This window comes from Montipora capricornis, chromosome 14 (assembly GCF_036669925.1).
Source record: "Montipora capricornis isolate CH-2021 chromosome 14, ASM3666992v2, whole genome shotgun sequence".
Taxonomy (NCBI): Eukaryota; Metazoa; Cnidaria; class Anthozoa; order Scleractinia; family Acroporidae; genus Montipora; species Montipora capricornis.
Genome location: NC_090896.1, coordinates 9,954,318 through 9,967,053, shown reverse-complemented (window position 1 = coordinate 9,967,053; position 12,736 = coordinate 9,954,318). Strand labels below are relative to the sequence as shown.

General features: G+C 40.2%; 1 protein-coding gene across 1 annotated transcript in view; it reads left to right on the top strand.

The window, feature by feature from the left end:
• Positions 1-12,260, top strand: part of LOC138031355 (uncharacterized) — an 18,650-nt gene extending 6,390 nt beyond the window's left edge. Inside the window, exons 3-9 of the mRNA XM_068879061.1 lie at positions 3,653-3,975; positions 6,037-6,151; positions 6,617-6,736; positions 7,160-7,279; positions 7,455-7,574; positions 9,091-9,321; positions 11,879-12,260. Coding sequence (XP_068735162.1) covers positions 3,653-3,975; positions 6,037-6,151; positions 6,617-6,736; positions 7,160-7,279; positions 7,455-7,574; positions 9,091-9,321; positions 11,879-12,189 — 1,340 coding nt within the window. The 3' untranslated portion in view covers positions 12,190-12,260. The remainder of the gene's footprint in view (positions 1-3,652; positions 3,976-6,036; positions 6,152-6,616; positions 6,737-7,159; positions 7,280-7,454; positions 7,575-9,090; positions 9,322-11,878) is intronic.
• The last annotated feature ends 476 nt before the right edge of the window (positions 12,261-12,736 follow it).

The following is a 12,736-nucleotide window of genomic DNA, read 5'->3' as shown; positions in this document are numbered from 1 at the left end:
ACAGGCACTCACCCCCTTAAAAACAACAAACCATTTACGACTAGTTCATTTCACGTCTGGACTAAGCTGGCGATCAAAAGAGTCTTGCACCGTAAAGTAAGGAAAGGAGATGATAACCTTTGGCTCTACGACACTTGTGAAAGCTTCTCTTCTCGTACAAATAATCGTCCTCTCATATGCAGTTGCTATTGGTATGATACGTTTTCATTCAATTTTCAGCAAACGCTCCAATGTTGTCAAGGAGCTTGTGTTGCCATTTTCTTTTCTTTTGTGCATTTATGTTTGTTTCAGCCACTACTCTCTTCTTTTAATAAGAACGTCTACTGAATTTCGTGGCTGAGGCCGGACTTTCTTATTTATTATTATCTGTCTGAATTAACCGACTATACAGTATACAGTCGGCCGTTTGCCCTCGAGCTCCCTTGTGAATCCCACAGGATCCCCTGGGTTAGGTATAGCCTAGGTGGGTTACGGGAGGGAAGAACATTAACTGCCAAAGTTTGTCAGCTAACCTTGGAAGACACCTCATGTCAACAGTCCAGACAGTTCTTTTTTTTTGCATTTCGAATTCCCGTGCTGTCCTTTTCACTTCTTTCTCGTCACCGTGAAACAGTTCCTTTATATTCTCTTTCATTCTTTTCATTCCTCCTAAACAACCCGATCACTTTCAACGTATACCCTTCCATTCCTTCACGTAGACCACGTTGAAAACTATGGGGGTCAGAAGGTCAGCTTGCGTTTATTTACAGGAAGGAGAAATTGTTGTTGGATTCAAGACTTGTTTGAAGACTTGGTAAACTTAAAAAAGAAGAAATTCTAGGAACGTAGAATAAGAGCATTTCATCTAATGCTACAACTGTGTATTGCGCGCGCTGCACGAAACTATCTTTAGTTTACTTATACTCGCTTATCGCCGCTGTAAGAGCTTCCATTATTTACCAAGAACAGGCAAGCAGCGAATTAACCATCTTGCCTTGTTTTTTCCATTGCAAACTGCTTGGGTATAAAATGAATATGGGTTGCTTGCTTATTAACAAGAGGCTACGGGTAGCCTACACTTTGTTCGAAGGAGTTTTAGCCGACTTCTTTTAAGTTCACAGTGTTTCAGTGGGTTTTTTCTTAATGTTACAATATCTTGGTAAATATCCATTTTCAATTCCGAAGTCCGAAGTCCGAAGTCCGAAGTCCGAAGTCCGAAGTCCACAGTTCACATTCCGTGACCCAATGATAGGGTTAAGTGCAATCCGAAAAATATATATATGAAAAGAAAGTCTAAATAAGTTCAAACAATTGATACCACGCATAGAAACTGTATTTCCCTCTTGAATTCACTGTAGCTTCACAGAAAAGTTCTCTATATAGCAAGGTATTCTGCTGTATTTCAGATCAAAATTAATTTAACTTCATTGGATAATGCTTTCCCTGACAAAATTGTTCAAATTTTTCTCTCGAGTGCAAAAATAACTCAAATATACTTGCCCATATTTGACCATGTATTGAAGTAGATGGTCCAAATTCCCCGATAATAAAGACAACAAAGACGCGCAATGTAAAGTGGGTGAGTAAGGTATGCACATATTTAAACATCGTTAACAAATATTTGTCTTCACCACAGCCAGGTGTCACTGAATCCACTTGATAGGAAATCGCACCCTTACATGCAAAAACCACAAACCATTTCACGTCTGTATATTAAGCAATGGCGAACCTCACTGGTTTAAACTTAACCGACGGTCGAACAGTCTTGCACCGTAAAGTAGAGGAAAAGGATGAAACCCTTTGGCTTTACGACATTTATGAAAGCTTCTCTGCTTATACTGATAATCTTCATCTCATATGTAGTTGCTACAGGTATGATAGGTTTTTTTTTCACCGCAATTTTAACTCAACCCGAACTTAATAAATTTAAGATCCCGTCACAGGTTCGAGGTCATCATTAAGATGATGCCAATTTCATTCTCATGCCCCGAATACTAAAATATATTATAAGAACATTTTAAAAAAGTGATAATCCACCCTATAATGAGACACTTTTGCCTTTGTACAGTTATGCTTGTGTCATGGCCAGGTGGTTTTCACGTTACGTCATTGCCGCCATGTTGGTGAACGAAAAAAGGATCTCTCATTAGCTCCTTTAGTATGGTTAGCGAAATAGTGCAAAATTCACAAAGTTTATATTCCTTCACATTTAATGCTGTTATAATTATTCAGGAATATATTTATTCACATTCAACAACTAATTTATCTTCAAGAGATATATTTTATTCACCTTTAACGACGTATTTCTTATTCCCGAATACATATACTCACATTTACGGGTTGTATTCATTCAAGTTCAATATCGTCGGCGACACTGGGCAAAGTTCAGAATACAATATCCATTCGGTAACCAGTCGCTTCGCCAACGATTACTACACCTTCGGAATAATCGGTTAGTTTGCTTTCGACTCAAGTGTCCAAATTTGATTAATGAAGATCATAACCTAAAGTATTTAAGTCTAGGCACCCATTTCTATTAGCGCTGAAAACCGCATTAAAGTCTGAGTACCCACTTGAAAACGGTTAGCGTTCAAAAAGTCGATCAACACGAGCAATGCTTGCTCTTATTCTCTCACGCTGCACCCGTAAGCCGAGTGACCAGCGAAGGTGCCCTGACATTAACGAATACCCTACCAAGTATCCGCGTGTCCTCGTGAACTGCCTTACTGTGTTATCCACCTGCTCATCGAATAAGGGGGAAAACCCTGTAACTTCTTGCAGCCCGTACTCAACAAAACGCCGCTGTAAAAGTCCAACGGGATACCAGAAGCATTCTTGCTATTTCAGTCCAGCAAAGGCCCAATAATTGAAGATTGAGCAGCACGTCTTCTGGTACATCAAACCTCGGTCGACCTCTGTCTCCATTTCTTTCCACTTTCGAACCGACAAATAAATACAGAGCGACATCAGTGCACGTTGAACGCTTGCTACTGATCCACTCCCTGTGCAACTGGTAAAAGTTTCTGACAATTTCCCCGATTACCATACTGGTCTGTGAGAGAAATGGTAATATGGTTTGGACCGCCCGTCTAAGACACTCCAGCCTTATCTGGACTGGTTCCCGACGATAAGGATCACTTTTTTCCCATAACGCTTCACATTCATCGAGGAGGTCAACTGCATCTCCAAAGAAGAGTTCCCAAAGAGGAACGCGGGCTCTGGATACGAGGTTTTGAATCACGTTGTATGCGCTAAATCCTATGCGCAGTAATTGCTGAATGAAAATATTTTGTGAGTTTTGCACCATTTCGTCCGTGCACAAGATTAATTTCTGAACGTAACTGTTTAGTCTGTGAAAGTGAAGCCACACAATGGCTGAATGCGGATAAATTCACGTAACTGTTGAACAAATATCAAGCGTGAATGAATACATCCCGTAAATTAATGAGGGTAAATTTATTCGTGAATAAGAAATACATCGCTAAATGTGAATAAATATATTTCTTAAATATAAATTTTGTTGTTGAATATGAAAAAATATATTCGTGAATAATAATAACAGTATTAAATGTGAATGAATATATACTATGTGAATTTTGCACCATTTCGCCAACAATACTTTTGTTCGGCCACCAGCAATTGTTTGTTACACCAGTGTTATCTTTGTCTCTAGAAATTGGCAGCAAACCATCTATCTCAGAGAAAAAAGCCGGAAAAGCTATCAGCCGCGGTGAACCACACATTGGTGTCAGTTTCGTAAACTTTAAAGAAGACAAATTTTTCTACTTGAATATCACCATTCTTGGGTATAGTCACGTTCACTGGATGCCCCAGTGCTCGTTTGCCTGTTTGGAAACTCCGACATGTTTTTCATACAACCTGGCTGCTTACCCGGACATCAACGGTAAACTGCTTTGTGAACTGCTTCCTTCGGACAAGTACAACAACTCGGATAAATTCATATCCAACGAATCCTTTCACCACTTCAGCATCACGGTATGTCAAATGCTTTGGACTTTTATGGAGTACGATGAGTGTTTGTGTGTCTTTCTTTCTTTATTAATTCTTCTTTTATTCATTTAATTAAGTTTTATGGTGTAATGAGACGCGACATGCATGAAAACGAAGTATCGCGAACCGAGCCATTGAAAAACAGGCACACATTGCGTACGTGCGGGTAGTGCTGTGAACACGCTCTTACACCACCACCACCGTCGCTGGTTGTCGCTGACGTCGTTTGTCGCTGAGATATAACAACCTCAGTTTATTGTACAAAACCGAAAGGAATAAATTAAGTATTAAAAGGCCAAGCCGTTATTTACTTTCAATATTACTTTATTACCTTTACCACCTTTTGAATATCACTTGTCAATTTAGTTCTTGAATTGGAAGATGAAGGATTCGCTGCGTTAACAAGGACGAATGAAATCATCGCATGGCCGTGCGTCTGACTAAGGCCTTAGACAAATTGATAGCAATCGGGATTAAGCTTTACATTCCACCTAAATCTATAATATATAGATTTAGCCAAGCCTAAAAGCGGAGCTCCCGGGTTAATTATCTCATGGGTCCTCAAAGACCTATGAAAGTAATTAAATTTTCTGTACTTAATTATTTATAGCAATGTGGCTTAAAATATCTCATTTTAAAGGTTATAAAATATACTTTTCAGTAAAAAAAAGAAATCGGCATAAAAACCAAGGACTTGTCAGAGAGAACCATAAATTAATTCGCAAAAATAGGGTTCAGGTACAAAAAGTTGAAAAAGAACGTTTTTAATTTAGTTAACCGATAGTTCCACCAAATTGGGCTAAAAAAGAAGAATCCGTGATTTTTTAGAATGTGTAATCGGCTTTATTCGCCTGAAGAACGTATCGAACCACAAACTGAATGAAAACCGTACTTCGGGTATTACAAACCACAACTTTCAGAAACTGAACTGTCAGTGAAGATCCATGGTCGCAATGAAATTGAAAATGCGAATAACAGCGAGACAAAGCAACATACGTTATTTTTTTAAATGCTTAACAGGCGACGCTACTTCAATGGACTCGTATTTGACAAAATCCAACAGCAGGGAATTTGAACTAGCGGCTACTTACAACAGGGATCGTGTAATATTCCGCCCTGGGCATTGTTTTTTTTACGACATGTAGATAAGGCTCAGAAGATCCGGGTAGGTGGCCCGGACTTCAAACCCGGCTTCCTCGTAGGGAGGGGGGGGGGGGGGGGTGGGACGCCAACTGTTCGCTGCCGCGGACTAGAGTTGAGAGAACAATAAGGAGCACGTGTTTGCCTTTTATGTGAATATTTGTATATCATTAATTCATCCCCCGGGCATTTATTAACAATTCAAATTGACCTTGAATATTGCAAATATTTTAATGGGTCCCCCAAGGAGAGGGGGGAGGGGTGGGCCTTGTTCTCTTGTTCCCTTTAAGTAGTTGCTTATGTTACCTTGTTTCCCAAATTACTTTCAAACTTGTTCACAATTGTTTGATCCCTGTAATTGTTTATGTTCCCTTTTTCAATACGCTATTTTGACATTGTTTCCCTGTTCCCCTGAATCTTGCGGTTCGCGTATGAAATTTTACCTCTTATGTTTGTCTCTTTCCCGCCCGGCCCTCTACGCGAAGTTCTTCGCTACAATTTTGTCTCTTTTCTTTATCCCTATCTCGCTCCCTTTGGCGATTTTCTTCGCTAGCTCTTTGCCTTTTCATTCTTTCTCTCTGTCGCTCTCTTTCCCTTTGCTCTTCACATAAACCCTGTCTTCTGCTTGTTGCATTTACTCTGCTGTTACCTTTTGGCATGATAGCTATCGTCTTTCGTTTTTTTCAAGATTAAACCTTTAGAACCAACACACATCGTTTAGCTAAACTGGCTTTGATTAACCATAAAATCCTCTTTAAAAATTGACGACGGTCAATATAATTTCCCGCCATAAAAACGCGGGTTGCCAAATGCAACGCTGCCACGCGATTTCCCGCCAAGGAAATTGTCTGAACACTCGCGTCCCCAGAGACCGCTATCAAATAAATCTGGTTCAATTCTTTATAGTCATCATGTAGCGGTTGGCCTTGTAAGAACAATGGAACGTGTCTGCCACTGTACGAAGAGAACAGCTACAAGTGTATCTGCAAAGCGGGATTCACCGGACAAGACTGCGAAAACGGTGAGATCCGATCAAACAATTTGAGCCTTGCAAAATGTTCTGTTAGTTGGTTTTCACCAATTATCTCCGAATGTAATTCGACGGATGCCAAAGAATCGAAGGGCGTGCCATTTTAAAGTTGAAGGGCTTGATATCTAGCCTTTATTCTAATATCAATCGTTTACATAATGTTGTCCAAAACTTAAAGATTCAGTGGGACGACCTTGTCCAAAAGGAAGAGATATAACTTGAAAATGTATCTATCAGGTGAATTAGTCTACAGCAACTTGAAGAAAACTAAGGGCTCCTTTTAGAAATAGGATCCAAATAGGGTTTTTCAAGGCAATTGAGTTATTGGTGCGAGATCTGTAGTAGACAGATTTTGTTGCAAGATCGAGAAAGGATCCGGAACTATTAAAAACGCATTCTCACTGAAAGAGTTCGAATCACTAACTATTGATTTTTCCGATATTTAAATTGTTTCAGACATTGACGAATGTTCATCTGAAAACGAGTGTGACGTGACTGCCACATGTACGAATACCATAGGATATTACAATTGCACTTGCAAAAAAGGATATGGAAGAGACGGAAGAAACTGCTCAGGTAAATACCATTATAATAGAGAGATTAAGCATGACGTTTACGCCAAACGGCAAACGTCGGAGTGAAATTAGGGTTTTGCCAAAGATGGAAGAACCCTGCTTGATATTAGCTCATTTGTGTCCTGTTAGCTCCATATATCAAGCAACTTCTCAAAGGAACGAGACAAGTTAAAATGAGATAATTTTCACGCTTTTATGACAAGCAGGAGCCTGCCGTTTCCCGTTTGCTGTTGGCCGTAAACGTCATGCTTAATCTCTCTAATGACGGTACTATCGGGACTGGTGGTAAGAGTTTTGTTTTGCACGCCTTGCGTCCCCAATAGTCACGTAATGTTTTGGCACACGTCGACCATGTGTTTTGTTTGGAATAAGAGTTTGCATGTTCAGTCCTCAAGTTCGCTTTGTTGTGTTCCTTTGGTTCCAGACATTGACGAGTATTCAACAGAAAACGAGTGTGACGTGAATGCCATGTGTGCGAATACCATAGGATCTTACAAATGCACTTGCAAAAAAGGATATGAAGGAGACGGAAGAAACTGCTCAGGTAAAGTCGAAAAAGTGTAGCGAAGGTAGTATCGCGACTGATGCTTACAGTTTTGTTTTGCACGCCTTGCGTGCCCGTTAGTTACGTGATGTTTTCGCACACACCGACCTTGTTGTCGTGCTTTGTTTGAAAGTGCAGTCCTCAAGTTCGCTTTGTTGTGTTCCTTTGGTTCCAGACATTGACGAGTGTTCAACAGAAAACGAGTGTCACATGAATGCCAACTGTACAAATACCATAGGATCTTACAATTGCACTTGCAAAAAAGGATATGGAGGAGACGGAAGAAACTGCTCAGGTAAAGTCGAAAAAGTGTAACGAAGGTATTATCGCGACTGATGCTTACAGTTTTGTTTTGCAGGCTTTGCGTGTCCGTTAGTCACGTGATGATAGATATGTCATGTACAAAAATAGAATTGATTTATAAACTTCTAGAAAACAAGAGAACCTGTATAAACAGCCTTAATTCAGACGGTAGTAGAGCTTGTTGTGGAATTCTGTCTAGAAGTAAGAAGTGATAAAAGAAAAAGAAGGAGATTGAGGCGTTTTCCCGTGAGACTATAGAAGTTAAAGTTGTTGTGGACAAGTGGATATGTTGTGGTTTAATTTTGTTTTTGATTTTTTTCTAAACCAGTTTTTTTTAATTTAAACCAGTTTAATTCTTTAACTGGTTTTTGTTTTAATCAACTGTCTAAAAAATGAATTTTTCTTTTTGTGGGGGTGTAGTTCTACTCACCTATCTCTCCCTGATCCTCTCCAGTACTTCTATTGTACCCCTCCCTTCCTTTACAATGTTCCTGGAACTGGAAGCAAAGTATTACCACCTGTGCATTATTGCCAATGAAATGTAAATAGTGTGTTACTCAAAAATTGAAATGATTCAAATTATAAAATTTTCGCAAAATCGCGAAATTTAAGTGTCGCGAAATATGCAGAGATGAAAATTCCGAAATAAACATGCCGCGAAAATCTCATATAATAAGGTACTATGAATTTACCCCATTAATGATTAACCTTGGAATTGAATATCGGCCCTCGAGTAAACCGGACCGGAATTTTTCTGGAGAAAAGGTAATTATCAAAACTAGTCCAGTAATAGCAAGGACCAGGGGATGATGAGGAGAGAGAACACATGCTCATGCTTCATGATAATTTCTTTCAATCTGTTTTTCGCTTCGCGCCATGCTGTAAAAGTTATTTTGGTCTCGTCTAATCTTGTACCCAGATCTTACTCTGTCACTGGAAATGACTGTCTAAGATCTGGGTATAAGACTAGGTCTCGCCCCCATGGTCGCGCAGCTAATGATAACCAATCAGGTGTTTTCCTTAAAATAGAGCGAGTTTCAATGGAGTGTCGTAAAACCAAAACCAAAGTAATTTCTTTGACCAATCAAAAGGGATGGAGGCAATATAGTAAACCAATCAAAACTCGAATTAATTACACGTAGCCGACACAAAGCACGGGAAAATGTGAAAGCGCGAGCCACGATTGGTTGAAAAAGAGGCGCGAGAACTTTCAACCAATCACTGAGTGCAGTAATGCAAAAGCAAAGCAATTTGCTAGTTACTTTCGACACTCAATTGAAAACCGCTCTAAGCTCGCATCATCACCACGAGCTAAAGTTTATTGAAAAAAGTTATCATTGGAAGTATCTCGTGTATGGCGAATATGTTCTCTCAACCACTCATCCTCTCTAAAGATTGAGGAATGCCACGCCTTTTCATACACGGCTCTCAGTGCTGTATCATCTCATTTAACGATCCTTGCAAATATATACTCATCTAACTTAATTTCTTTTTAAACTACTTGCCAGCTATGATGAATTCAGTGATATTATCCAGTGATGGAATTTATCTGCGCCATCTTGCAATGTTTCTGTCGCCTCTCGTTGGAGATCACTCCCGGTGGGGACTATGTTACAGAAGCTCGACCCACGGACCTTCTGATAGAACATTTCACCGTAATTGCGATGGAAAAAGCAACACGGTTACAATTGTCAAGAAAAACGATTTCGTGTTTGGAGGATTCACAGCTATCCCTTGGGGTGGGTATTCAAAGTTCACCTATCTTTAAATCATGGTTTTACTTTGCTGCTATAAATTTCATGTTCTATTGCGTACACGCTATGTTTAAGGATTTCGTCGCTTCTAAACTTCGAAGCTATTTACTGCCAGAAGAGCAGCAACATATCACATAAATTTTCTGTGCAAATTTGTAACTTTTTTCGAAACTTCATCTTCTTATAAATGTTGTAAACAGCCCATACGATAAAGTGCTTATTAACTGAGTTAGTGAGTTTCGTTCGGGCCAGACAGGAAATTAAAAATATATGGCCCGTGGTCATGGCGCACGGATTTCTGAGCTCGGTGCGTTCGTGATGACCTCGGGCCAAATATTTCCCCTTTCAGCCCTCCCACTCAATAAGTACATAAAGTTTGAACTGGGAAGCCAGAAAATTTCAGGCTTGAACATAATTTATAATTCTAGTCTAGAGTAATGCAGTGGAGCTATGAAGCCAAGGAGACTGGTAACTGGACATTTTGTTTGCTCTTAATACCGTGAAGGATGTGCAATCTCGTTCCCAGGGGCCAGGACGATGCGAAATAGCCCTGGGAATGAGGTTGAAAGCAGTTAATGCGAAGAGACTTCGTATAATAAATAGCCAAGCCTAAAAGCGGAGCTACCGGGTAATTTGTTCTTATAATATGCTAACCTGCCTTGAGAATGCGATCCAACTGAAACCGAGTACCTGGTCAGCACTCAATTAAAACAGCTGGCCTGGATATGGTCACGTGATGCTGGTCAGTGGATACCTTGTTTTGAAAGGTATCAATTGACTATAATTTGGATGCCCAATATTAAAGATGTACGCTGTAAACCAGGCCGAGCTCTAAACTTGAGCCCGCGATATGGTCACGTGATAGTGGGTAATATAGAGGGGTGGACGTACGGTCCTACGGTCGTAGGGTGACCAAACCCAAATTTTCTCGCACAGACAGGTTACCATAATTTATTACCAATGGTGCTCTACGCGTGCGCCTTCGCACGGATCTTGGCTACGAAAATTTACTTTGACAGGAATGAGATAGAACGCTAAAAAATTCAATTGTGAACGGCTTTTGAATCCATTTCCTCTGCGATACCGGTGCAGTGCTTTATAAATTGATCTATCAAGCAATCTGGTAACTTAGCTTATCATAATATGCGTTGGTAATGAATTCACGGAGGGGCTGCATATTAAGAGACTATTGAAAAAAATGGAAGAAAATTATGTGCGCTTTCTTCTTTTTTCAGGTCAAATATATGCAGTACTGCACTTGTATTTAGAGATCATAGGTGAAAATACCCATCAAGTCCAATAGGCCATTTTTACAGTTGAGTGCTCTGTGACCTAGCCTATGAATGGCTATGCGTCGCTGCCAGTGACCGTGTATTGATACAAACCTCGCTGCTTTTATCATGCAAATCGTGTTGTTGTAATTCTAATTAGTCAAATTAACATTAGAAAAGCACCAAGGTTTGTATTAAAGCAGGGTCACCGGCTGCCTCGCTTCCATTCTTAGGCTAGGTAACCTGGTCAAAATTCTTAGGACCATTCGCGCCAATTCGCGCTTTTCCCCCTCCCCCATTACAATGTTGATTTTTCACGGTCTCCAAAATCAAGATCCGTTCATCGATCGCTGGCATGTTTCAACATTGTCTGGGGGAAGGGAAAGGGGGGGAAGAGGGGGGGGGGGGGCTAAAAAACGCAGCGAAAAAAGAACACACGTTGCTCATATAACGATGGAAGCATGTACAATAAATTCTCTACTTTTCGCCCAAAATTTGGCAAGTGTCCCCAAGCTACAACTGTAACATGGTCTATTCATTACAAGTAATATGCAAGAGCATCTAAAAATCATGACGTGTGCCCTAACTGTGATCTTCTTTACTTCGCTCAGAAATACAAGTTACAACAAGTACCCCCCCTCCCCCGGGGGTACTCCCTTATATGGGCTATATAGGTATGCGCGGCCCCAAAGGGTATGGTTTTTTAGCCGTTTTGGACTGAAAAAATAGGGTATCGATTTTGAACAATTCGGTCTGAAATATGGTATGGTTTGTTCAATCAAGTCTTGAATTGGGTGTGTTTTTAGAAAAAGCTTCTTCTTCATCATTAGGCGATAGGGCCATCAACAAAGCCCTTCTCAATTTATTAAGCCAATCGTGTTACAGCTGAAATAGGTCTGAAAATAGATCAGCTCTGAAATAAGGTGGGGAATATCTCAGATTTTGATCTTAAATTGTGTACAAATTCGTCTGGGAGTACCAATACGAAAATGTTTTACCAATTCCTTTGACTTTTCAAATGGCACTTATGGAATTTGGTGTTATCTCAAAATAATATCCTTCAACTGACAATGATCTTCATTCTCAATATTTGTTCACCGGACAGTGTTTGAAATTGTAAGGAGAGTTTACTTAATTATCACTGTTGGGAGTCAAAGTGTTCATAAGCGACTAAAGAGTGTATATATTATCGCCCTCTCATTTTTCGTTTAAATACGCTATTTCTCTTTGATCAATTTTGAAGTACAATGAATAATTTTTCCTTCTTTCAGAATCGCCAGGAAACGGTAATGGGAAATTCGGTGCCACAGAGAAAGCGTTTATTTTCTCGCTACAAAACGCCGAAGGACTGCCGCCCTTCAAAAGCAATGTAAAAGATCCTTCCAAAGCGATACATAACGTTGGACATGTCGGCCCTACGTTTGGAGAAAATGACCTCCTAATTGATAGGATTTCGGCCACTTCATCCTCAAATTTTGGCGACAACTACGTTGTCCCAACAGGGGTTCAGAACAGGTTAACTCTTCTTGCCGGAGCTTCAACCTTTGAAGAAGATGAGGTGGAGGTGTTTTTTCTTCTTTGATCATGCAGTAAAGCACAAAAGTACGTTGGTTATTGGCATTCTCGTCACCAGAGCCTCGGATTGACTCAAGGCTCTGGGAAACTCTATGTAGGAGCGCATGCGCCGTAGGATTCTTATAGCCAAAAATTGGCTATTTGAACCTTACAGCGCTTGCTCACTTCTCGTGCTAACTTGAATGCACCAATGATAGACGCTTTTGATTGCTCTTCGCGAGAAACAATAAGAAAACAGTTTGTTTCAGGTTTCCCCAGAGCTCTTCTCTCCCTCAGTCAGAAGAAGAGCTCTGAGGACGAGATTGGGTTATTTGCTATTAGGAAACCTAAGGGACCACAGAAGAATTTTTCGCGCGTTGCTAAGGAAGTGAAATAGTACTTCCGGTGACTGACGTCATCATATCGTGAGCTGACAAGAAAACCCTCTCACTTTCCCATACATACGTATCACAGTTTGGCTGCTACATGACGCAAAAGAAAAAAAAGCCATCAAAAATCACCGCACGAACTGTCAGATCAACTGCGCATGCGTACACGAACTGACTTCCGGTTTG